Here is a 25,452-nt window from a genome sequence, read left to right on the forward strand (position 1 = left end):
GCTGCAGCCAGACTGAGTGCTTCTCAAGGATTAAAGGATAATGAGATCATTACCACTTCAGTGGAGCTTGTGAGGATCTGAAGTGTTCAAAATACTTGACAGTATTAACCCACAGAAGCTTTCAAACAGTCCTGTCAGCCATTTACCAATCTATCCCCCTTTTACACACCAGGAAGCCAAGGCACGAGTTGAGTATCTTACTCAACACAGCAGAGTTAGCAACTCGAAAAGCTAGGACACAAAATGCCTGGCTTCAGCCTTAACTGGGTGTGGTGGCTTATATCCGTAATCTTAGGCCTTGGGAGATGGAGTAAGGGCCCGTCTCAAGATTCCAAGCTTAGGGGCTTCAGTGGTTAGGGGCATTTGTTGCTCTTACCGGCACCAGGCTTCAGTTCCCAGCACCAATGGCAGCTCACAACCATTGGTAACTACAGTTCTAGGGGCTCCAATGCCCTCTCCAGAGCACCACGGGCACCAGGCACGCACACGGTGCAGATCCTTGCATGCAGGTAAAACATTCATACACATAATCTAAAAAAAGAAACATCGTGCTGGCTTCCCGGTGAGTGCCCAGTAGGCATGAGGCCCTGAGTTCAATCTAGTATCACAAGAATAAAATATGTGAAAGTGTCACAGTAGCAGTGCTAATAATTGGCCATCTTTAGCTTAAACAAACAGCAACGTTATACTGTTGAATCCACATTTATGGAGGTAATACCCACAATTTCTTCTCTCTCTCTCTCTCTCTCTCTCCCTCTCCCTCTCCCTCTCCCTCTCCCTCTCCCCCTCTCTAGAAAAGGTTTCTCTGTGTAGCCCTGGCTGTCCTAGAACTTTCTCTGTAGATCAGGCTGGCCTCGAACTCACAGAGATCTACCTGGCTTTGCCTCCCAAGTGTTAGGATTAAAGGTGTGCGCCATCAATGGACTAGTATCCACATTTCCAGGTACAAGTCAGAACACTGGGTCAAACAGTGTTTATTCAATGTAAAGTAACCCAGGCCCACGGGGAAGAAAGTTCCAAGGGTAATAGAGAATAATACAGATTAAATACACATTTTTACACACACACACACACACACACACACACACACACACACACACACACACACCCCATACATCCAAATTCCAGCAGTGATAAACACTTGCTTCTCCTCCAGCCTGAGTGACAGCTGGCAGGGCCTCATAGGTTAGAAATGGGGCTCCAGAATGGGTCCTGATAGCAGCAGCCTTGTCCCTCCATGCCCCTGCCTTGCTGGAGGTCAAAGCAAGGTGGGCGGGATGCCTAGGAGGTAGTTGGCAACTCTTCACCACTCTGCCGCAGGCGTTTCTTGGCTCTGATCTCATTCATGGCCTCCTCTATGGACCGTGTGTCCCGCTTGTTGGCCACAGGAACTAGCAGCAGAGGGGAGAGTGGGCAAGACCTCAGTCTCTGCTCCCCTCCCCCAAACTACGTTCTCCCCCATCCCTCCCCCAGCTCCTGCCATGGCTCACCACAGCCATAGGTCTTGTTGGCCTGTAGCATGTGGGCTGCATCTTTGGCTGCTCCTTTGCCAATAAGATGGCTATACTTGTCCTTGTAGTCGCTGGCAGGACTCACAACCGCAGGTCCCTGCTGCGCTGCCTCTTCCTCCTGCTTCTGAGCCAGCTCCTAAGGGCACAGAGGTAGGGTACCGGTGCTCAAGGCCCTGACCCAGATGGCCTCTTCCAGGTGATGGTTACGGGCTCCAGGGCCTGCCAGGAACAGCTCACCTTTAGCTTCCGCTTCTCCTCAGCCTTCTGGGGGTCCCACTCCTCTCCATGACGGTAGGAGTCTAGCTCTTCATCTGAGGGTGCAAACTCCTGGAGATGAAGAGAAAGGTAGAGTCAAGATCCAAATATATGAGGGATGCCACTCCTCTCAGGTGCAGGGATAGGCTGGGGCGGGGGCAGGGGGTGGCGGCGGCAGGCTTTTTACCTTTTTGAAGATCATGACATAGCGACAGTCATCATCTTCTCCAAAGGAGAAGGATGTGAGGCCAGCCACCTCTACCACATCATGTCTGTAAAGAGAAGGCAGGAGAGTAAGTGAGCCATGAGGAGTCTGATCTCCACTGGTCCCCACTGGCTCATTCACGCCCTCTATTGCCCATTTCTTGCCACCCCAACCCAGAGACACTCACAGTATGCTCCGCTCTATCTTGTTCATAGGCTGAAACTTTTTCTTGACCTGTCCACTGTCCTGGATGAAATCAGACACCTCTTTCTCCATCTTAGGAGAAACAAAGGGGAAGGACATGAGATGACAGCTCCACGATCTCCTGGGCCGATGGACGGCCTCTCCACACCTCCCACCACTCTCCCAGCTCCCGGGCGAGGGGCTTTTAGTTCCACCATCTGGAGGCACTGTCAGTACAACCAAGTCCTCAGCCTTCCAACTCTTACTGCAAATCCTTCCAGAAGCTGCCTTTGCTCTCGCCAGTTGTTCTCACCCTTTTCCGAAACTCCACTTTCTGCTGTTTGTCTTGCTCTTGTAGTTTCTTCAGACGGGCAGCCTGCTCTAGGGGTGAGAAAGGACCACAGGAGGTCAGGGCTGGCGCACGGGTAGCGAGCTGGTCAGGTTAAAGGCAGCCTGATAACCACTGGAAAGTGCTGGGCTTGGACAGTAGGGTTACTGTTCATTCACCAAGGATCCCCTGATGTTTCCTCTGTAACACAACCTGACACTGTGCTCAGACCCAGAGTACCAAAGTGGCAGACACAGTTTTTCCCTTGCAGAGCTCAGTTTAGTGCAAGTCACAAAGACTAGAATTGCACACAGCCAACTTACCAACTCTACCAGACAGCCAATTTGCATTCACTTAATGCCCACAATATACACTGGCTTCAGGGTAATGATTTAGCTTTATATCTCTCTATATATAATTATTATTTTGGAGACAGCATCTCAGTATGTAGTCCTAAGTGGCCTGGAACTCATTATGTAGACCAGGCTAGACTCAAAATCAGGTATCTGCCTGTTTCTGACTCTGGAGTGCTGGAATTAAAGGCATGCACTCCCACACCCAGCTATTAACTTCCTATATTGTATATGCATACATATATATGTGTGTGTTTACATATACATGTATGCGTATATATATAACACATTTCTTTCCTTTTTTTTTTTTTGAGTCAGAGTTTCTCTCTATGTAGCCCTGACTGTCTTAGAACTGTCTATATAGACCATAGAACTGTCTATATGGCCTTCAACTCAGAGATCGGCTTGCCTCTGCCTCCTGAGTGCTCTAATTAAAGGCAAACTTCCTACATTTTAGAGTGGCCCCTACCCCCAAGCATAGGTTGAAGCTAAAATGGCTCATCTGACACCTTTCTCACCCACCCTGTTTTTGTCCTGTCAACTTTACACAAGGTAAAGTCATCTGAGAGGAAGGAACCTGACTGGAGAACATGCCTCCATGAGACTGGCCTGTAGGCAAGTCTGTGGGGCCCTGTCTTGATTAAATGGTGGCTATGGAAGGGCCCAGCCCACTGTGGATGGTGCCAGCCCTGGGCAGGTGGTCCTGGGGTGTGTAAGAAAGCAGGCTGGCAAGCTGAGGAACCAGCCAGTCAGCAGCAGGGCACTGCCTCAGTTCCTGCCTGACTTCCTTTGATGATGGACCGTGATGTGAAACTGTAAGCAGAAATAAACCCTTGCCTTCTCAAGTTGCTTATGGTCAAGCTGTGTTTTACCACAGCAGGAGAGACTCTTAAGACAGAAATTGGTAAGGGAGAATGATCTAGTGTTGTGACAAGGCTGGCCATGTTGGGTTTGCTTGGGGGCTGGGGGTGGGGGTGGGGCCACTGAAGAAGAAATCTGGAACTCTGGTCTAGAAAGCCCATTGAGTGCTTTTCAATCACGCGCCTCCTCATAGCAGCAGGAACCCTAAGACATTGACCTTTTCTTTGGAGGCAGAGGTGTCCAAAGTTAGCCATAAATAAACTCTCCTCTTTTACCGAATGCTCCTCCCCTCTCTCAGATCCTGCCTTTGTACCAGATCATCCCGTCTGCCCTTGGGGGACAGCTGCAACCCCAGGGATATACCTAGACATGAGCTCTGGCACTGAGCCGCAACCCCAACTATAAGCAATACGGGGCTGTCCGCTCTCTCTCCCTACTCCCAGCTTTGAGACTTCCAGGCAGACCTGAAACTCACTATGGAGTCCATGCTGGCCTCAAACTTACAGATATGCTAGCCGAGGACTGACAAATGTGGTGTTGAGACTTGAACCTAGGGTCTTCCATATGCTAAGTGTTTCACCGCTGACTGAGAAACATTCCCAGCCACCAGACTACCTTTTTTCCTTAGATTTATTTTTATTATCTTAACTATGCATATTCGTCTATGTATGAATCCGAGTGCCCACAGAGATCTGAGATGTCAGATTCCCCCCAGGAGCTGGGGTTACAGGCAGTTGTAAGGAACCTGATGTGGAGTCTGCAAATCTAACTCAGGTTCCCAGGAAGAGCAGTCTGTCCTCTTAACCGTGAGCCATCTCTCCAGCCCGCTCAGCTACTTTTAACCTGGTTCCTTATCCTGCCTGTCGCTTCCCATGGTAGGGGGTTGCTGCCTCTTGTGATTGGGCACACATCTTCCTCCTGTTCCTCAGCTTCAAATGTCCCTTCCCCTTTCTTTTGGTGTTTCAAAATCCAAGCTTGCTTCTTCCACAGGACTGAGTCCCCAAAGTGGCACTGAATTCTTCCTGTTTTCTAGTCACTCCATGCTTCTGCACGTGCTCCTTCTCTCTGGAATGCTCTTCCTCCTCTCACAGCAAACACTGAATCCTCACCGTGAGTCAAGACTTCCTCTACGCTCTAAGCACATTCACTGCTAAAGACGTGGGGTTTTTTGTTTTGTTTTTCCCCCTGTCTCCCTTACCAGGCTATGAGCTGCTGGAGGGTTGACCCTGCTCACCTGTCCAGTTAGACGTCAGAGTCCAAGACCTGACAAACTAGAAGCTCTCGTCTGTCTGACTTCACTATCTTGGCCTTTCATTGTGTTCTGATTGCTTTTCCAGTGTTTTCTGCATCTTGGGAGGTAGCATAAGAACACTGAGGCTACGAGCTCACATCTGGGTTCCAAATTCAGCTTAGTAACCTGAGACCCGAGGCAAGTGGCTAAAGCCTCCTATTCTGACGGCTGATGGGAGCACACCTATTACTCAGCTGAACATTAAGTAACTCTAACTCCTGTTTCCTATTAAGCTCTGCTTTCCCATAGCTTTCGAACAGACTGCACTCCCTTTACTGAGTTACCTATTCTTTGTTGCTCGGCTCATTTCAGACAAGCCTGGGACTCCCAATTAATCTTTCCTACACATGTATATTAATTGGTTATTAAAATTCCGTATGATCATTAATAAACGTCCCAGACATGGTCTATAATCTCCTTGATGAGCATCTTTGGCTTCACAAGTTTTGTAAATAAGGGAGTACAGATATTTAACAGTCTTTGAACATTCTGAAAGCATCCTGTCTTGCCTCCTTTGAGCAGATGGGTAGTAGGTGCGGGTAGGAGACTTATCCACGACCAAGGCTCACGTGGTTGGGAGCTGGATGCACCTAAGGCTATCCTTTCTATAAAGTCCTTCACATGCGCTCCAAGCCAATACAGGGCAGGCCACTTCGGGCCGCACCCTACCCTGGCTGCCAAACCCCAGCGAGCTTTCTGGTTAGCTACTCAGCGCGGGGGCTGGGAAGGAGAGATGGCGAATCGGAGCCTGCGGGGCATTCTCATCTCTCCAATCAACATCACGATCTAGTTGGGCAGCACAGGAATTTAAGGCTATAGTTAGGAAAGGGCGGTGGAAGGTATGAGGGACTGGGTCAACTCAAGAAGGGGCATAAAGATAGGAGGATCCAGCCAACCAATGGGAGGAGCTGAGGCTGAGGTCGGTCAGAAAAGGTAACACTTTAAAGGTAGAGCTTTTGGCTGAGCTAGCCAATAGAGGGGAACAGACGGGTGGATGGGCGTGCCCTAAACTCAATCGTAATAGAACTGGAGATTCGCGGGACCGAGGCGATGGATACGACATCCTCCAATCGGAAGAAAGGCATCCTACTAATCAGAGCTCACCAACAGCAGACAGGCAGGCCCGTTGACCAATCGCAAACAAGGACTGTAAAAGGCGAGGATAGGAAGAAGAGACTGGAGGTAGAAGGCAGGCTGAGGTAGCCAATCATTGTTTGCAAAAGACAGCGGGCGGGCCGACAGGCCTTTTAGGGACTCTGAGGGTCTCAGAAGTGGCCTGTGGGGGGTCTGTTAGGGTAGGAGGTGGCATTATTCAAAGAGGGAAGAGTGTGGTCCCAAGAATCGGGCGAAGATACGCGGTTGTGAATCTGGGATCCTCACCTCGGGCCTTGCGCCGACTCTCCTGGTCACCGAGGCTGGGTGGTTTCTCCATGGAGCTCAGGATGGAGCCCAGTAGGTCCGCCATCTTGGGAATGAGTGAGAGGGGGCGGTGCGTCTTAAAGGGAAGGACGAAATGCCTTTAAGGCCGGAAACACGTCGGAAGCGAAAAACCGCGCTGCTCCGCCCCGCTTAAGGCAGCGAGATGAGGCCGGCGACTTGCGTGGCGACCTTCCTACCCCGCCCCCAGCAGAGAGAGGCCGGAGGCTAGCTGGTGCAGAGACGTTTAATGGCAATTCGTATAAACCAAGCCCATGCACAAGTAGAAAGTGCTCGTGGAGCCAGCCGGGGGCTCCCGCCGCGCCAGGGAATCAGACGCCCGGCCGCGCAGCGCCTTAAATAGATTCTTCACTATACTCTGTATGTTACAGTTATGTACACACCCCTCCCCACGGGAGCGGGACTCCGCCTCGCGATCCTATGTACACCCCCTCCTCTTTGGCCCCTACGTGGGCGACCAGAGAGTCAGGGTGATGGGGAAGACAGGGCCAGGAAAGGAGGAAACAGACGCAAACATGCGGAGTCAAGGTGGGGGCAGTCACCCCTGAAACACGAGGGCGCGCGCAGCGAAGGCAGCGGTGGGGACCGAGGCGGATACATTCATCAGAGACTCTCGAACAAATAAATAAGGCAAGTCAGGAAGGTCCGAGTCAGGTGCAGGCAGGAACGGGGATATGGAGAAGGTGCAGGCAGGGCTCCGGAGGTCACAGCTGAAGATGCAGATATGTGGGGCGTGGGTCTTCTGGAGCCGGAGACCAAAAGAGGAGGCACAACCAGAAGGGAGGAAACGTGTAAGGCCTGGGGGCGGGGGTTCTACGAAGGGCTCCCAAAAAGGTGAAGGGGTGAAGAGCTGCCGACAGGGGGCTCCCCTAGTCCCGAAAGCCCTCTCCTTGTTTAGACAGCCAGAAGGGGCTCCCAGGGTTTTGAAGAAAGGCGTTGGAGAGGTCAGGTGGCCAGTCCTGGCTGGGGCAGCCCCTCCAGCTCCTGGTTCTGCTTCAGTTCCCTCATTCTGCGGAGAGACAGAGCCAAGTCAGAGGAGACTGATGGATCAGAAAAGGTGTCAGGGCAGAGAGGTAAGGATGGGGTTAGAACCTGTGTCGGCAGCGCCGCAGGAACCTCATTATTTTCCGGGCTGCCTGGTCTTGCTTCTTGGTGAGAAAGGTGCCCCTGGTGGGAAAGAAGAGTCCCCACTTTAAGACCATTGTAGGGAAAGGCTGGAGGGCCGATAGAGGTAGTGGGCATTAACAAAGAGGTAAACTGAGGGCTGTATAGGGGCAGGAAGGGGTGGTCCCTACTTGTTTCGAGCAGGAAGGGGGCCTGAGGGCCGGTGAGGAGGCCCCGGCCTGCGGCGGTAGGAGCGGTAGTGCTGCTGGATAAGCACCGCTGCTCGGCGGCTCTGCTGAAACCGCTTCTGTTCATAGTAGCTTCGGAACTTGCTCTGAATCAGGATGGCCGCCTGAGTCATTTTCTTATAGAGTGCAAACTGCAGGGAAGGAGAGGGGGGACAGGAGCTGAAATGGAGAGACAGAAATCCAAACCTCTGAAGGTCACCCTTCAATTAGGCTGATGTAGAGCCCGTTCTCTGACCCACCCACGGCTGAATCAGACTACTCACACCCAGATCTCATGCCTAATACCTTAAGTGCAATCCAGGTCAGCTTGTGGAAAGAGAGGGGACGTTAGGGCTCTCATAGCACAGAGATAGATAGGTTAGGTGGACGCGTGTTGGTATACTTTTGAGAAAATGCTCTAACCTGCTTGTACTTCCGATAACAACGTTGGATCACCGCTGCGGCTACCTCCTGCTGCTCCTTCAGCCTCCGACCCTAAAGGAAGAGAATGAGGCCCCGTCTGAGCCTCTCAAGGCCCACCTAGTAGACTCTGGACCACCTCTTCCTCCCAGAGTCTCCTCCTTAAAACTTTTTAAAAACCATTTACTTATTTTGTGTGTGTGTATATAGGCTGCCTGTGTGTGGACACGAGAAGACAATTTGAAGCAGTCAGTTTCTTCTTCCACCATGAATTCCAGGGATCAGAATTAGGTTGTCAGGCTTGGTGGCAAGTACTGTGTCCCCCGCCCCCCATTCTTTCTCATTCCTATTTAAGGCCTCTGAGTGAGTGCTTGTTCCACAAAAGCAATGGGAGCCCATAGTCTTCCCTGTCAAGGACAATTCATCCCAAGAACCTAGGTCTAACCTTGTACTTTCGGAAAGCTGTCTGGATGACTCGTGCTGCCTCATACAGCTCCCGCTGCTCGTGATCTGAGAGAGTCAGCAGGGCAAAATCACTTTCCATCTTGCCACTGGTAGATGCAGAGAGGAACTCTGCCCAGGAAGGTGCAGGGGGGATAGCGAGGCGACCTCGTTCAAAGGGCAGCTCACTGTGGGGGATAAGGAAAGGATATCACAAAGCGGTTTAAATCCCTCCTATCCTAGCAAGAGGTGGCTATTAAGGACGATCCTCAGCCAGAGTCTGTAAAGAGTGGCTCTAGAGTTCACCAGCCTGCCCAGGTCCCTTCTCACCACTCCAGGGCCTCAGCCAGAACGGTGCTTTGGCTATGAGGAAGCCTACTTCCTCCCTCCCATCTTTCCCTGCAGAAGAACTGGGAGGCTTTATGGTGAGCTGGTCACCTGGGAGGAGCTGAGCTGGGGAAATGATCCACATTCTCCAGGTAACTGGCCAGCCAGGACATGGTCTCACTGAGCCCCACGGTGCCTGTGTGCTCCCGTGGTGAGGCTCCAGCGTCAGGGAACTCTGAGAAGTCCTCTCGTTTAATCCGCTCTGGTGTGGCGTCGATGATCTGCTTGGCCAGTGAGATCATGTCCACCTAGATGAAGGGAGATGTGTGAACTCTGTGGAGCCCTCACTATCAATGTTCCAGCACAGCTTAAGCTGTAACCTTAAGCCCTGCTCTCTTATCTCCTTCTTTCTAGACACCAGTAGGCAAAGGCCCCAGGAACTGCTTTTCTGACCACTAGTTCTGGACCAGAGTTCCTCATTCCTTCTTTCTTCCTGATTTCCTCTGAGGGACACAGCCCTCTGTGCTGTCATACCCTAGCAAACACAAGATATGAAGGATAAAGACCTTAGCACCCTTTCAGATTGTCCACTATCCTACTTGGACCTGTTCCATGCTACACGACCAGCATATATCTCCACAGGCCTAGCCTAAGCCCATCACTTGCTTCAGGTCTCCAAGAACCAGCCCAGGGCTTACTGTCCACACAACACTCTGCTGAATAGCTAAGCTGTAAGGCCTATAGCATTTCCCACTTTGCCATACTCCATGATGCTGCACTTGTGGGGTTTTGTTTTGAGACAGCATCTCACTATGTAGCCCTGGCTGTCCTGGAACTCACTATGTAGACCAGGCTGGCCTGGAGCTCAGAGATCCTCCTGCCCCTGCCTCTGGATATGGAGTTCTTGTTTTTTTGTACTTAATGGCTTCGTAATTACACTTAGCTTTTCTAAAGTAGGAATGTCCTCAGGTTTTATATGTCCACAGTTGAAGGTTCTCATTCATTCATTACCTAATACCTTCCTTAACTTTTACCATGGGCAAGCTTTCTTCCTACTCCATGTCATTACCAACCCCTAGTCACACACACTTCCTAGCTGCCTTCCATACCTTGTTTCTTAAGAACCTTTTCCTTCAACTGAGTGTGGCGACCCACACCTTTAATCCCAGCACTCGAGAGGCAGAGGCAGGTGGAGCTAGTTCAAGGCTAGGCTAGCCTACATAGTGAGTTCCAGGACAGCCAGCACTACATAGTGAGACCCTGTCTTTAAAACAAAACAAAACGTGGCTGGAGAGATGGCTTAGTGGTTAAGAGCATTGACTGCTCTTCCAGAGATCCAGAGTTCAATTCCCAGCAGCCACATGGTGGCTCACAACCATCTGTAATGGGATCTGATGCCTTCTGGTGTCTCTGAAGACAGCTACATTGTACTCATCATAGATAGATAGATAGATAGATAGATAGATAGATAGATATCTAGATAGATAGATATCTAGATAGATAGATAGATAGAGATATATATCTGGGCAGTGGTGGTGTACGCCTTTAATCCCAGCACTTGGGAGGCAGAGACAGGCGGATTTCTGAGTTCAAGGCCAGCCTCGTCTACAGAGTGAGTCAGAGTGAGTTCCAGGACAGCCAGAGCTACACAGAGAAACCCTGTCTCTAAATAAATAAATAAATAAATAAAAATAAAATAAAATCTTAAACAAACAAACAAATAAAAAAAGAACCTTGCCCTTCATGGGTCCACAGGTAATTACAATAGTACAGTTCTTTTTTGTTTGTTTGTTTGTTTGTTTTTTCGAGATAGGGTTTCTCTGTATAGCCCTGGCTGTCCTGGAACTCACTCTGTAGACCAGGCTGGCCTTGAACTCAGAAATCTGCCTGCCTCTGCCTCCCAAGTGCTGGGATTAAAGGCCTGTGCCACCACACCCAGCAACAGTACAGTTCTAAGTGAAGATATCCTCCAGCATTCTTAAACCTCTCCTATCTATTGTTTGCTGAATCATGAAGTCTGAAAGGAGCTAAGCAAAGAGGTTCTGGGCTTATACCCAAAAATAAATGGCCGTTCTCCTAAAACTGAAGCCAGGCTGACTGTGCTTCATGGAAATGTGTTTCACCCAGCCTCTGCACCCTGCTCTGTTCCTAGTCTTTTGACTCCATCAACAGAAGCAGTACCGGGATCACATCCACAGCTGGTGGGCTGTCAGCATCCTCTGGAGCAGCCCCATTGTCCTGGGCTAGTGGGGGGCCGCACGGGGAGGGAGCAGGTTCTTTGGAGTTAGTGGCTTCATAGTCCATGAGGAGTAAGGGTGTCTCAGGGGCACCACAAGAAAGCTGGCCTGGGATCATCTCCATAGAAATGTCAGAGGCCAGCGGAGGAGCAGGGGGAGGACTGCCATCTGGGGCACTTGAGTAGGCTGATGTCACAGAGAAAGTGCCATCTGACAGCTCGGAGGGTGACGAGGCGCTGCTCAGGCCTGAGGGGAAAATAGGTAGGGATAGCAGCAGGAGCTGCAGCCTCCTCAGTCTTTCACCCCCAACTCATCTGCCTCCCTGCCTGGCTTTTTGTTTTTTAATATTTATGAGTATGAGTCCCCCCCCCCCAAATATGTAGGTAGAACTGGAGTTACAGACAGTTGTGAGTTGCCACATGGGTGCCAGGAACAGAACCCAGGTCCCCTGGAAGCACAGCCAGTCTCTCCAGTACTTCCTGCCAGCTCTTGGTCCTGTTACCTCCCCTCCCCCTGCCCCTCCTCCCTCTGTCTCACCCTTTAGCTTTGCTCGAGATCTTTTTTGACTGTTTCCTCTAAACAGACCCAATGCCAGCTCTCACCAGTGTCTGGGCTAGAGGATGGTGGGGATAGAGCGAGTGGGTGCTCAACTGAAAGCTCCTGTCTCTGCAGTTCCTCAAGGCAGCGGGCAAGGCGCACGTGACCACGAGAATGAGCCACAGACAGGGGGAGTCGGCCCAGAGAGTCCGGAATGCTCAGTGCTTGTCGGTTCCAACAGAAAAGAAGCACAGCAGCTTCTAAGTGTCCCAGAGCACAGGCCCACATCTAAGGAGCAGGAGCAGAAGGTGGTGGTGAGGCCCGTCCTCTTCCAGGTCCCGGTCCTCAGGCCCCGACCCACCCCAGTATTTCCTTGCATTCCCCTTTTTTTTTTTTTTTTTTTTTTTTTTTTTTGGTTTGGTTTGGTTTTTCGAGACAAAGTTTCTCTGTTTAGAGTAGGCTGGCCTCGAACTCAGAAATCCACCTGCCTCTGCCTCCCAAGTGCTGGGATTAAAGGCGTGTGCCACCACTGCCTGGTCCTTGCATTTCTTTGAAGCATCCATTCTAGTTGCTTATTGCCCTGTGGGAACTTGGGCACAGCATCCTTACCAGAGGGGTGCAAGAGAAATGGTCCACATTGAGCGGGTCAACCTCTTGCTCTAAGTCCAAGCTTCCTGTTTCCACACTCCTAGAGATTTGGGGCAACAATTAACGCCCAGTCAGGTTAAACGCAAGGGATTGGGGGGGGCAAGGAGGGGCAAAGAAGGAACATCAGAACCAGAAGGACTGGAAGTGACCTCAATTTAACTGGTCAAGAAGTCGATGCCTTAAGTGAGGATGTTATGGATCCTCCAGATACTAATTTTGCCCAAGCACATGGCTTCCCACACTGACCTCTGATCCTCCCAGGCGGGGCATCAAGTGCTTATTCTCTGGCGCTTCAGCCTCAATAGTTCCTCAGTGCCACACACCCTAGCACTGTCCCAACCCTGGCTGCCCTGCTCACCTCCACTGGCTCAGAGTCTCGATGAGCCGAGCGTAGCCCTGTGCAGCAGCCAGATGTAGGAGGCTCATGCCCCGGAAGGGACTTCCATGGATCAGCCGTTCAGGACCCCTCCAAGTGGACCGCGGGATCATGCTCTCTACCAAGACCACCACCCGTGCCTCGAAGCCAGGGCCCTGGCCTTCATCCTGCAGTATACACACCCATATGCAGAGACGTGGGAATTTGGTCCTGCAGGTTATCTTTCCAGCTTCAGCTTTTAGTATACACACACACACACACACACACACACACACACACATACACGTTTCCCACTCTTAAGTTCCCACCACTGATCACTCACTGGCTCTAGTTTGAGATTCTGTGTGGCCTCACTATCCCCTGCCCCCTGCCCACCTCTAGCTCTCCTGGGAGCTGACCTTACACAGTGCTTGCCATGTCCACATATGTGTTTCTGCCCCAGGAGCTAGAGTCTTCCCTATGCCCTTCCCAGCCCCTTTCCTTCCAAGACTCTGAACCCATAGAGATCTTAGGCCCAACATTCCTGATTCCTCCCTCACCCTCACTTTTACTTCCACCCTTCATCAGATCAGAAATAGTCCCAAGCCTGTCATGCCACGAGGGTGCCCAGAATAGCCCCTCTTGCCACAGTGTGTGTGTGTGCGCGTGTATGTGTGTGTGTGTGTGTGTGTGTGTGGTGCAGCAAGGTGATAGCAGGAAGAGGGAAGAGCACTGGCTGAGGAGGCTGAGGTAGGTGAGTGAGGAGAGTCTAGAATGACTCTAGACTAGAATGACTATTGTTGAGATCCTGTGTTCCCCACTGTAGACCACGGTCTTTGTTTGGAAGTACCTGAATTGGAGGAGCCTCTGGGCCCTGACCAGGAGCCTGCCCAGCTGCCGCAATCTCTGCCATCCGCTTCTCCATCTGCTCCAGCCGCTCCAGGATGGACATCCGGAACTGGCTGTCTGTAGGGTGGGCATGGGAGCTAAGTAGACAGGATCTGTGTGATGCTAGGAACACTACTAGGAGTTGTACTCAAGATCTGGGGGTGAAGAATGGGATGATGGAGCTTGTTCTTCCTCTACGCAACACCCCCATCACCCACTTATCTAAATAGCACTCACCAGGAAGACTCAGCTCTTGAACTAGGACTCTTAGTCTCATAGACTAGAACCAGGACTAAGAATCAATGCTGTTTCCTCTAATATAGACAGCAGGAATTCCTCAGGGTTTATCTGGTCCTCAGCTAACCAAGACACACATTGGCATGCCCTCTTCCAGCCTTTTCCTAAACAGCATGTTCCCCAAGTTCTTGTTCCAGACTTGTCCCCCATGCTAGGCTGAAGTTTTCCAAGGTCCCCCTCCTAGGCTAACCACTATTCCAAAGACTATAGTTGAAAAGCACTGCCTATCCCTGCAGCTGTCCGAGGAGGATGGCTGGGAAGGGAGAGTGACAGAGATGGATTGCTATGTTCATCTTCCTCCTCCTAACTCCATACACACATTTACACAGACATATGTGCACACATGCACATGAGCTGTATCGGTCCCCTCCTGAGATCAAGTAAGGACAAGGAGAGGGGGTGGGAGGGGAGCAGAGCCTGGGGAAAACAAGCACAGAGAACCAGTGAAGACGGGACGTTCCTCAACGCCACGGCAGAAGGGAGTGATGAGCAGAAACTCAGGACACATGGGAACGGAAACGTGAAGGTGACAATAAGGAAGAAAGAGCAGAGCCAGAAATCCTGACCAAGCGATTAGAAAAGAAGCTAAGCATGGTCAGATAAGAGCTCAAGCCCTGGGAAGAAGAGAGGAGGCCCAACAGAGATAGCACAACTATTAGAATAAAGTGATGAACAGCCAGCGCAGGACAGGGAGGGCAGATTAAAATCACACGGCAACCCAGCAGTGCTAAGGCTATGTGACAACTATGACACATGTATACATGCATACACACATGCACACAGTGTGACAAGTATCACACACACACACACACACACACACACACACACACACGCCACCAAAGAGTGAGGCAAGAGTAGCAAGCAGAAGCTCTAAGAGAAGGAGGAATGGCAGGAGACAAGAAAACAAACAGGGACGACGATAACATAACTGAGAAGAACCAAGAAGTAACAGATCTGCCAAGAGGAGGAAAAGCAAACTCTGGGGAGGCAGCAGCTCAGACAGAATTCTCAGAGCCCCAGGAGAGGAAACAAACAAAAGCAGAAACAGGACCACCCAAGGCCACACAGAAGCACATGGATCTGTGTCTGCCCCATGGGTAAGAGAACGCTTCAATAACAGCCACAGCAATGCTAGTGCACATTCCCACTTTTGTTTGTTTTTCTGTAATTTCTAACAGTCCTATAATGAAAACATCCTTATCATCCAAAAGAAAAACATAAAAATAAGTAGCCTATAGGTTTTTTTTTTAGTATTTTTCTTTTCTTTTTTCTTTTTTTTCTTTTTTTTAATTTTTTTGGTTTTTCGAGACAGGGTTTCTCTGTGTAGCCTTGGCTGTCCTGGAACTCACTCTGTAGACCAGGCTGACCTCGAACTCAGAAATCCACCTTCCTCTGCCTCCCAAGTGCTGGGATTAAAGTCGAGAGCCATCACTGCCTGGCTAATTTTTATTTTATATGCATGGGAGTTCTGCCTGCATGTATGACTGTGCACCACTCTTATGCAAACATGTCATGCCTAAGACCTTGGGTCAAAGGGCTCAGTACTCACCATCCAGTGACAACCAGTCGAGCTGTGTACTAGGCAGAGACAGGAACCGGCGGGCTCGATACTCAAAGAGCACAGAGGCAGAGAGGGGGCCCTCTCGCCCCGCCACCTGCAAAGACACCAGCCCTACCTCATGGGCTGGGGAGAGCAGGTCAGGAGAAGGCTCATTCCCCAGCTCCTTTCCCGGCCCATTAGTTATATTAGAGCCAGTGATGGTTATTTCACACGTCTCCTGTTCCCTCGCTGTGGGCCAAGAGAGCAGTAGCTTCAGTATGTAGCATTTGCACTAATAGGGAGGGGAGACTCTTTATTCGATAATTTAATACCTTCTATGGACCAGAGAATGATTGCACGTAGACCCTCAATTTAAGGGTGTTGCTCAGAAAACATGATGGCAGTTAACTCTTTTCATCCTTTAGACCAGAGTTCAGAGGTCATGACCCTTACTGAAATGCAGGAAAGGGAGTCTGTCTGTTTACCAGCAGTGTCCAGTTGGAGCTGGGTCCAGAGTCTCAATGACTACCTCCCTGAGGATAAAGCTGCCCCAGGTTTCAATCTCCAGACCAGAGCCTGAGACCTTCCCCACAGTTGCCAGCTTCTCTGATCTCATCCCTGTTTCCTTTCTTATCCCCTCCCCTTTTGACTGGGGCTGTGGAGACTAGGAGAGAACACAATACTGCTAACCTGGATCCCCCAAGGAAGACAACTGTTGAGTGTTGGATTGCAGGGAAGGGTGTTGTTAGAACAGAGGCATAGACCATTGCTGTCCAGAACGTTCTACAGTGGGAATGTCTAGAATGTGTGGTGATTGAACTATGGTCAGTGTGCTGAGGAGCCAGATTTTAGGTTTAATTGACTAGGTACATATGGCTGATGAGACTCCCAGGATTAGTGTAGAAGACCCTGGCTCCATCTAAGCTTCAGAGACAGTACAGACATTAGAGGTCCCTTTGGTCAAATGCTAAACCTTAGAGGAAGGGAACACGAGGAAGGTATAGCATTTTAGAGAAGATCACTGGCTTGCTAACAAGTAGACTTTTTAGACCATATCCTAGATTTGCTGACACCAAGGCCAAGCTCTTCTATCTGCCAGGGGGACTGGACACTGGGCTTCAGTGCTGGAAGGGGTCTCTGTCCTCAGAACAACCTATTTGTTTCCAGTGCTTCCTGGAAATCGGGAGGTCCTCCCCCGTCTCAACTGTCCATAATGGCAAGTCCCTTCCTCTGTGGTTCCCAATCTTCATACCAGGACAGTAGCAGCGTAAGACACCAGGCTGGACCAGGGAGGCTGGCACTGCGATGTGATCGAAGACACAGGAGTAATGCTCTGCGGCCTCTGTCCAAGGGCCTGTGATGAGCACCTTGACCCCGCCCTGCAGACACAAGTCAGACATCACATGGCTGGAGTTGCGCTAGAGTCTCAGGGTTCTGCCAAGTGGTGATTTATCTCATCAGAACTAAGTTTTCTGCTTTTGCTTCTATTTATTTATTTATTTATTTATTTATTATTTAAATAGAATCTCATGTAGCTTAGTCTGGTCTCAAACTTACTATGTAGGTAAGGATAGCCTAGAACTCCTGATCGTCTGGCTTCTGTCTCTTGAGTACTGGGATTAGCGTGCCCCACCTTGCCCATGTTTAAAAAACAAACAAAAACAACAAACTTTCTCCAGTGCTGAGGCGCCAGTCCAAGCCCAAGGCCTTGTCTGTGCTAGGCAAATGCTAAACCACGGAGCCTCGCTCTCAGCCCTTCACTAGAATGTTCTGAGTCTACAAGAAGCAGAACTTGGGGCTCCCCAAGAGTGTCGGCTCTGCTGCTGAGCTACTTCACCCCACTGCAGTTCCCTTTTCTCTCTCCAAGCCAAGCAGAACTTCCCCACTGCTGACCACAGTCTCTCATCTGCCCGGTCTGCAGGCATCTCCTCTGTGTGTGTGTGTGTGTGTGTGTGTGTGTGTGTGTGTGTGTGTGTATGTTTGTGTGTGTGTGCCCACGCGTGTATGTACAATTTTTTTTTTTTTTTTGTCTAGGATTAAAGGCCCCTGTATCCTCCCCTTAAAACAGTCACCAAGAAGCTGGGCGTGGGTCCAAAGCACGCCTTTGATCCCAGCACTCTGGAGGCAGAGGCAGGAGGATTTCTGAGTTTGAGGCCAGCCTGGTCTACAAAGTGAGTTCCAGGACAACCAGGACTATACAGAGAAACCCTGTCTCGAAAAACCAAAAACCAAAACCAAAACAAAACAAAAAAAAGTTTGAGGTCCCTAAAGGGGCTCTGGGAACATGGGAAGGGGGAGACATGGGAAAAGGTATGTGGAAAAGCTATAGTTTACATAAAAGTAAAGGTTAGGAGAGCCAGGAGGAAGGACTTGGTGGGATCCCTTGGCAGCGCATACGCCTAATAAGCTGGATTTGATTCCTAACATTAAGGGGAACCAAGGAAAGCTGTGCTCTGAGAGAGCAGGTCACAGGCCGTGGGGATAAGGGTTAACAACATTCATTTTGAAAAGTCTGAGAACTAAGGGGAGAAGCGGTGGCAGCTGACTCACCTCTGGGTAGGACCACTCTGGGGAGAAGTCTGTGATGGCATTTAGCGCAGGAGAGAGCTGGGGGGCGGGGGCAGGGACACCTGGAGCTTCATCACTGATGAGTTCTCCCATGAGGTCTGGGAATGACGAAAGACTGAAGGGCTCGAGCTCGCTGCTGCTGCCAGCAGAGCCTCCGAACAAGGCTTCTCCTCTCGTTGCCCTGCCTGATGGCGGCAAGGCGGTTGGGGAGGACGGGGATGAAGGAGGGGATGAAGGTACCGGCGGCACCGTTCCCGGACCCTTGAGTTCCTCCCCACTATCATCATCTTGGATAAAGAATTTGTTTCCTCTTCTCCCGTTTGCTCCCAACTGTGGAGCGAGACCTCGAGCAGCCGCCTGGGGCTCCAGGGCAGCTGCAGGTTCCAGGGCAGGACAGGGAGTGTGAGTGCCCTCTGCCTCGGGGAAGTCTGGGTTTACTCCTTGGCCCCCTCCGTATGTCTGGCCCCTTTGGGGGCTGTTGAGAAAACGATCAGGGTCAAAGGCAGGGCTGGGAGGAGCCGGTGGGGCAGAAGGCTCAGAACCTACAACCACGGCCAAGCTCACAGGAGGTCTAGGCTCAGCCTGCGGAGCCAAGTGCCTGGTGGGTGTCAGGCCCCCAGCGCGCTGCTCTAGTCCTGTTAGGAGGAGGATAGCAGTGCCTCCTCTTGATGAACCCCCTCGAGAGGTAGGAGGGCTAGGCCTGATTTCTAGGGGTTCTGCAAATCCTGAGGAGGAGGAGGAAGAAGAGGAGGAAGATGGGGAGGTGTGTGCCTTGGGGAGCTCTGGAGGAAGTGGAGCTATCAGTGGTGGGGGTTCGGGGGGCTTGGAGTGGGATATAGAAGCCAGGGCTAAAGCTCGGGGCTCCACTTTGGGAGAGATGATGCGGTGTTTCGTGCTACTGCATTTGTGGGTAAGGCTCCCGGAACCTGGAGTGGACAGAATAGGGAGAAGAGAAGGGATGATACATTTTTTCCCCAGCAGTCCCTTCCTGGAAAGACCCCCTGACTCCCACCCTTCCATTTCCCACCTCCATCCCATCCCACCCCCAGACTCCGCGCGCGTGAGACACAGACACACACACACAGAAAGAGAGACACACACACAAAGAGACGCACACACACAGAGATGCGCGCACACACACACACACACACACACACACACACGCACACACACACACAACCTACAGTGTAATACTGATTATGACCACTGGGAGGCATCAAAAGTGGGTCTCCCCCTCCCCTCCCTTTAGTTTCTCCTCAAAATAAACAGGACTAGAGGAACAGAGTGGGGGAGGAGTCCTGGCTTGAGGCAGTAGCTGATAGCAGTAGCTAAAGGCTGAGCAAAAGGACAAAAGAAGACCGAATAGGATCAATGCAAAGGCTGGAAGTGCCTGGTGGCATGCGGTCTAGTGGGAGGAGTTACTGAAAGCAGTGGGCAGAAGGGCTGTGGACCTCCAGGATTGCAGCCATGCATTTCTGGGGCCTGGGCTTCCAGATCAGGAATTCTTTGCTCATCGGGCATGCAAAGACTTGCAAATTAGTATGCAAATCTCATGGAGGCAGTTACTAAGCCATGTGGCTAGCTGGGAAAAGAGCTCCAGAGTATGGGGGTCACTTACCAAGGCCCCCACTGCAGAGACAAGCATGAGTTCTGGGTGCTGGCTTGGTTGGGTGGGTGTCCAAGATCTGTTGCACCAACTGTTCCACGGAGAATTCCTCTGCCCCATTCCCACAGCTCCACTTGATGCCATGAACTAGAGGAGATTTGGGGAAAAGACGTGAGACTTCCAAAGCACCTTGATGGTTCCTCCAAACCTCCGACTTGCTGAACTTAAACCTGTTCAGACATACAGCCCACAGCTGTCTCTCACTCCCCTCTCCATAGTCCACATCTTAGACTGCACACGCTCTGTGTCCAGTATCCAAACAGGAAAGTGCCCTCCTGGCTTAGAGAGAAAGAGTTACCCGTGGGGTTTGGGCACAGAACCCCAGTGCTTTGGGAAGTACCACACTCTCTCTCTCCCTTAGAGTTCATCCCTGCTTGTTCCTTACACATGGGCTTCAGCTGTCCCAAGAGCTCCTCACGTGACCACTTCAGCCATTCTCGACGGTCGCTACTGATGGAACAAAAGATGGGGCTACAGCCCTTTCCACAATCCTCCAGGGCTGGGACGTTCAGGTAGTGCACAAGGACGATGTCGGGGTTCTGGGGGCACAAAGGCACACAGAGAGCCATGGGGTCTAGGACTCAGGGGCTTAGCCTCCTGGTCCTCACGTTCTTCTGAGCATCACCCCAATTCTAGTCACCCCCAATTTATATCATGTTCTATCCCTAATTTCCTTTCTGCTTTTCCCACTCAGAATCTATTTCACTTCATCTTTTGAGAACCCATTTTCCTCAAAGAACCAGAAATCTGGCTGACTTCTCTGTTCTTACCTGGAGCAGCCAATAGCAGCGCCGGTGGAATGTGGGGACGATGGAAGAGTGAACGTAGCAGCCATAGAGACACTGCCAGGAGACAGGCTGGGGTGGGGGGAGGGCTAGTCTGCTCCCCAACTCTTCCTCTGTTCAGTTCCTTTGCAGGAATCCCAATCTTTCCACCAGTTCCTCTTCATTCCCTCCCTACCCCCACCTTCTTCCCATCCCTTCCAAATTCCAGCAGGCTTTAAGTCATGGTTGAGGGACAGAGAGAAGGGAACAGAGGAACTGGGGGTGGGAGTGGGGTCTTACAAAAAGGGCCCAAGTTGAGGTGTGGGAAAGACATCTAAGGGCAGAGAGGAAGTGCAGAAGAACATGGACTTGGGAAGAGAAGCCCTGTTTAGAATATCACCACTTGGCTCCCTGAGGGAAATGCAAGGGAGGTGAGGGGACTCTCCATCATGTCAAAAGGCTGGGTCATGAAGGGTAAATGGGAAGTTGAGTGTGAGCTCAGCCATCAGTCAGCTGACCAGGCAGACTGATGAGAGAAGGCGGCTGGCTGAGAGGGAAGGGCAGAGGACAGCCCCACACCCTGACAGGCTGGAGTGTGGGCAAGCAAGGGCTCTTACCTCCATGCCCTGGACCTTGAGTTTCATGTGGTCCTCTCGGGTAGTCTTCCCATCCTTCCGTTTCTTCCAAAGGTAACCATCCTTCCGGTATTTCACCTTCTTACGATTGTAGAGGATAATGGAGCCATTCTGAGGCCTGGAAATGGGGGTGGGGGCTTGAGTTTTGTGAACACAGCCCAGGATCTGTTACTCTTCACACTGGAGAGCTTTCTCACCTTGTCTTTGGGGCACAAGACAGCCACTCATCGTGTTTCTCAAAGGTGATCAGGTAGGATGCAATCTCCTGTTGGAGAGGAAGCACTTGGGTAGGTGTCCCCACTTGGTCAATGTCTCAGGGCTTCCGCAGAGGCATGCCACCTACTGGAAGCCTCTTCCAGGTATCTGGACCTAGCCTCGTAGCCCTCAGAGCCCTCTTTAGGAACAGCAGGTTCTATCTCAAACCTGACCTTGGGCTAGGGATGTAGCTGAATAACAGAAAAAGGCAGTGCTTGTTTAGCATGTGCAAGGCCCCAGGTTCAAGTACTAGGAGGAGGAAAACACCAGTGTAACCTCTCATCTCTCTCCCTACTGGAGCCTATACAGTGCGGCCAGCTTCAAGTTGATCCTTTGCTCATATTAGGTACTTTCTCTGTGAGAACCATCAATCGTTTGACACTGACAAGAACTCCAGGTTCTCTGTCTGACTCCAAGACTTTCAGACAAAGTACCACACAGTTATTCCCACTGTTTCCTCAAATCCATCCCGGTGGCCCTGGCAGATGTGCTCGCTCACTGATTGCTTCCTGAGCAGACCTCCAACAATCACCTTTCACCTTAGTGCCCCACACACCTCAGGACCATGGGAGTGCCTCTCTATGTCTGGAAGTTCCAAGTATCTTTGATACTTCCCTGTTGCTACTCTGAACTTCATGAAGGCTTTATAGCACTTAGAATAACCATATGCAAACACACCCATTTTTATTGACAATACAGTCTCACTACATAACCTTGGCCTGCCCTGTACTCAATATGTAGACCAGGATGGTCACATTTCTGTGGTAATCCCCCCTGCCTCTGGCTCCTGAGTGCTAAGATTGTGGGTGTGAACCACTATCCCCCAGCTTTACAGACAATTCTAGTACTGAATCACCAGTCAGCAACTACATACAAATGAACATGTACACAGAATACAGGAGCTGTGACAAGAATTCTGTGCCCTCTGGAAGGTGGTAAAAAGCAGGGAGTCTGAGACGGGCATGTGGGTATACACCTGTAATCCCAGCATTGGCAGGAGGGTCAGGAGCTCCAGGCCACATGAGCCCTTGTCTCCAAAAGGACAACTTAGGGCTGCGGAAGTGACTCCGTCAGTAAAGCACTTGCTGTATAAGTGTGGACATAAATTCAGATCCTCACACCCCACATAAAAAGCTCAGCACAGCTGCTCATGCCTGGAGCCTGCAATCTTAGTGCTGGGGAAAAACAGACAAGATGATCCTGGGGCTGGCCGGCCAATGAGTCCAGCAAAGCAGTGAGCACCAAGTTCATTTAAAGACCCTGTCTCAAAAAATAAGGCAGAATGACTGAGGAAGATATCTGACATAGACCTCTCTGGTCTTCACCATCATATGTACCTGAGCAGGGACATGGAAGCGGGAGGGTTGAGAGTTCAAAGCCAGGGCAAGGGAGTAGCCCAGTCAGCAGAGGGCTTGCCTAGCATGCACAAGGCCTTGGCTTCATGCCCCAGCACTTCATTAACTACGTTTTGTGGCACACATTTAGAATCCAAGCACTCAAGCGGTAGAGGCAGGAGGACTGGATATTTAAGGTCATCCTTGGCTATGTAGCAAGTGTGTGACTAGCCTGGACTACATGATACCCTATCCAAAACCAAGCATTTAACACATAGAAACAAAACTAATCACTTTCTCTTCATTAACATCTAGAGTGACATGAGCTAATACAGGTCAGATACACAGCATGGTACTCAATATGAAGAAATATTACGCTGTTGTTTTGTATGGATGGATTATACCGAAGAGAAATGGACTCCCATAAGGTCCAAGACTTTGTGATTCTATAATCTCCGAAAGGCCTAGACTAGTGCTCAGCAACCAGTGTCCACAGACATAGCACTCCACCTCCTCCATTCCACCAGGGTTTGCTGGGTCCCAATCCCCCAAGCTCCCTAGAAAACCTCATTTGTATTCCATCGGAGCCGCTCTGGAGGCAACAGTGGGCATCGAGGAAGACACTCCAGCAATTTCTTGGGGAGGAAGATCTTCAGGTGGTGGCTATTCTCTAGAGGGGACCGGAGGAAGAGCCTTGTTAGAGGCAAAACAGAGGAAGAGAGCCAAATATAATCCAGAACCCTGGGGAAACTGTAACCAGGACAAGAGACAAGGGGAGCAAAGACTCAGAGGGCCAGAGAGTAGCAAAAAAAGGCTGTGTCCAAACTGAGAACCCATTTTGTGAACTTACCAGCAACCTCAGTGGTGTCCTTGGTATTCATGGTGAAGGTTCCAGGGGGCCAGGTCACCCCCGGCCTGAGGGGCCGGGGGGAGGGGGAGTCTGTGCTGGAAAAGGAGAGAATAAGGTCATGGAAGAAGCCCCCACATTAACCCAAGATGAGGAGCTTGGTGTGATAAAAGGGGTTTAGAACTCAGTGCTGACATCTGGGAAAGATGAAGAAAATGTGGAACTAGAATGTGACAGCAGAACCAGAGAACAGAGATGAAAGAACATAGTACCAGGAACCAACATGAGTGGGGAGACAAGACAGAACAGGGTGCTCAGAAGAAAGGGATGAGTGGGGGATGCTCACAGTGCTGGAGCATTCCCTAGGGCAGGAAGCTGGATCCTGCATGTCTAACCTAGATTCTCACAGGCCCTGACCGACCTGAGAGAGAGTAGGTGAGGTCAGTTAGTAGATCTATTTCTCCACGGAAAAATCAAACAGAAAAAAGAACTCAGGGTACGTTTAGGAAGGGAGAGCAAGGCTAGAGGGAAGGGTAGGCAAGTTGTGAGAGCTGGGGCTCTGGTCCTAGGAGGAGGATGGCTTGGCAAGAAAACCTGGATGCTGAAGGAAAGCAGATCTAAGTCCAAGTCCGGTAACAAGCTGGGCCTTTGAAGACACACCCCAATTTCCTTCTCTCTCTGACTTTTTCTAAGAGGAAGGGTAGAGCTGATAACTGACCTCATGTGCTCTCTCTCAGGTTGGTCAGGGGCTGGGAGAATTTGGAATAGACATGTTGGAGTAAGCTTCCGGGTGGGACATGCCGGCTTCCTCTTTGCAGCTAGAATTCTACTTCACCCTAACACTCCTATTTCCCCAACCTCTGCTTCTTCTCTGGCTCCCAGCCTACCATATCCCCTCTACTGCTCTGGCTCCAGCCTGAGCCTCCGCCCTCTTGAGGAACAGATGGGAGCTGGAGGAGGCTCTCTGCGCGGGTTCTGCCAGGTGTCCGGGGATGGAGAGGGGGTGGAAGCCCATTCAGGATCGGATCGGAGGTGTGCAGAGAGGCTAGGGTTGGGATAAAAAGTCCACCCCAGGGTGCAGGTGCGCAGCTCTGGCTAGGCAGTTTGCCAGGGTGCAGAGCTGGAGCCGGATGAGACTGCGGGCCTGAGAGCGGTGGTCTAAGACTGTCGCCGGGGGTGGGATGCTCTCCCCAAAGGGGGCAGGGGTCCTGGGAGAACCCCGGAGGTGGGAGGGGGTCCCGCCCGCAAACCCGGATGTTCTGGAGAAGCAGCTGAGCAGAGTTCATGAACACCTGGCAGCAAGGGGCAGTGCGGGAGACCGGGGAGGGGGTCTGGGGACTCTCCCCGCACTCTCTGATCCGTGAAGGGGCCCTGCGCCTAGCGGCGCCCCCTGGCGCGGGGAAAGAGGACGGAAGCGGTGAGGTGGGGGCAAACGGGGTGGAGGGACGGTGGTCCCCAGCGCCGCGCTCCACACCCGGGCCGCGTGGAGCTGCGCCCCCTGGCGCGGGGGCGGAGAGGCGGGCTAGAGGCCCTGGCTCTTACCTCCCGGGGTCCCGCGGGTGACGGCGGCAGCGGCCATTCTACCCCAAACCGACCCCCCCTAGCGCCGGCTGACAGCGGCGTTCGACGTCAGTGCGCACGGGGCGGGGCCTCCCAATTAAGGGAACGGGGGTCGGGAAGGGAACCTGGGGTCAGCACACTTGGGACTCTGGGCCAGTCTACGAGACGCGCTGCTGGACCGTCCCTAAAGAGGCAATAGCGCTGAGGAGAACCGGGATCCGGAGGCGGAAGCTCGGCCGATTGACGTGACTTGTGGGCGCAGGAGGATGGGGCGTGGGCAGAGGTCCAGGGCCAGAGCCCTGGAGGCAAAGGAGAGTGCTTGAGAATGCAGAATTCTTCTGGCCTCGGGCGAGACTCGGCAAATTTAGGGACCTAGCC

The 25,452-nt window shown here is 51.4% G+C and overlaps 2 protein-coding genes across 18 annotated transcripts; both read right to left on the bottom strand.

Annotated features, from left to right (window-relative positions):
• Positions 1-939: 939 nt before the first annotated feature.
• On the bottom strand, positions 940-6,587 carry Spag7 (sperm associated antigen 7). Of its 2 annotated transcripts, none has more exons than NM_001167669.1 (7): positions 6,368-6,587; positions 2,468-2,535; positions 2,159-2,217; positions 1,954-2,038; positions 1,749-1,838; positions 1,491-1,647; positions 940-1,391 (listed from the first exon to the last, which is right to left on the bottom strand). In NM_001167669.1, the coding sequence occupies exons 1-7, from the start codon at positions 6,450-6,452 to the stop codon at positions 1,282-1,284; spliced, it is 654 nt and encodes a 217-aa protein (NP_001161141.1). In that variant the 5' UTR covers positions 6,453-6,587; the 3' UTR covers positions 940-1,281. The 2 variants fall into 2 exon arrangements, with proteins under 2 accessions (NP_001161141.1, NP_766149.2); NM_172561.3 differs by having other exon boundaries at positions 2,159-2,247.
• A 46-nt stretch (positions 6,588-6,633) lies between these two features.
• On the bottom strand, positions 6,634-25,316 carry Camta2 (calmodulin binding transcription activator 2). Of its 16 annotated transcripts, none has more exons than NM_001190376.1 (23): positions 25,057-25,276; positions 23,518-23,612; positions 23,234-23,337; positions 21,276-21,343; positions 21,061-21,196; positions 20,450-20,521; positions 20,065-20,218; positions 19,632-19,766; positions 17,996-18,939; positions 16,698-16,824; positions 15,455-15,589; positions 13,571-13,686; positions 12,724-12,908; positions 12,327-12,405; positions 11,783-12,005; positions 11,125-11,426; positions 9,055-9,251; positions 8,621-8,804; positions 8,179-8,250; positions 8,062-8,082; positions 7,720-7,907; positions 7,517-7,591; positions 6,634-7,433 (listed from the first exon to the last, which is right to left on the bottom strand). In NM_001190376.1, the coding sequence occupies exons 2-23, from the start codon at positions 23,546-23,548 to the stop codon at positions 7,370-7,372; spliced, it is 3,612 nt and encodes a 1,203-aa protein (NP_001177305.1). In that variant the 5' UTR covers positions 23,549-23,612; positions 25,057-25,276; the 3' UTR covers positions 6,634-7,369. The 16 variants fall into 16 exon arrangements, 13 of the variants coding, with proteins under 13 accessions (NP_001177305.1, NP_835217.1, NP_001177307.1 ...); NM_178116.4 differs by having other exon boundaries at positions 20,450-20,536; XR_879581.3 differs by lacking the exon at positions 25,057-25,276 and adding an exon at positions 24,402-25,034 and having other exon boundaries at positions 6,637-7,433; positions 13,571-13,706; positions 20,450-20,536.
• Between the last annotated feature and the right edge of the window lie 136 nt (positions 25,317-25,452).

This window comes from Mus musculus, chromosome 11 (genome assembly GCF_000001635.26).
Source record: "Mus musculus strain C57BL/6J chromosome 11, GRCm38.p6 C57BL/6J".
Lineage (NCBI taxonomy): Eukaryota > Metazoa > Chordata > Mammalia > Rodentia > Muridae > Mus > Mus musculus.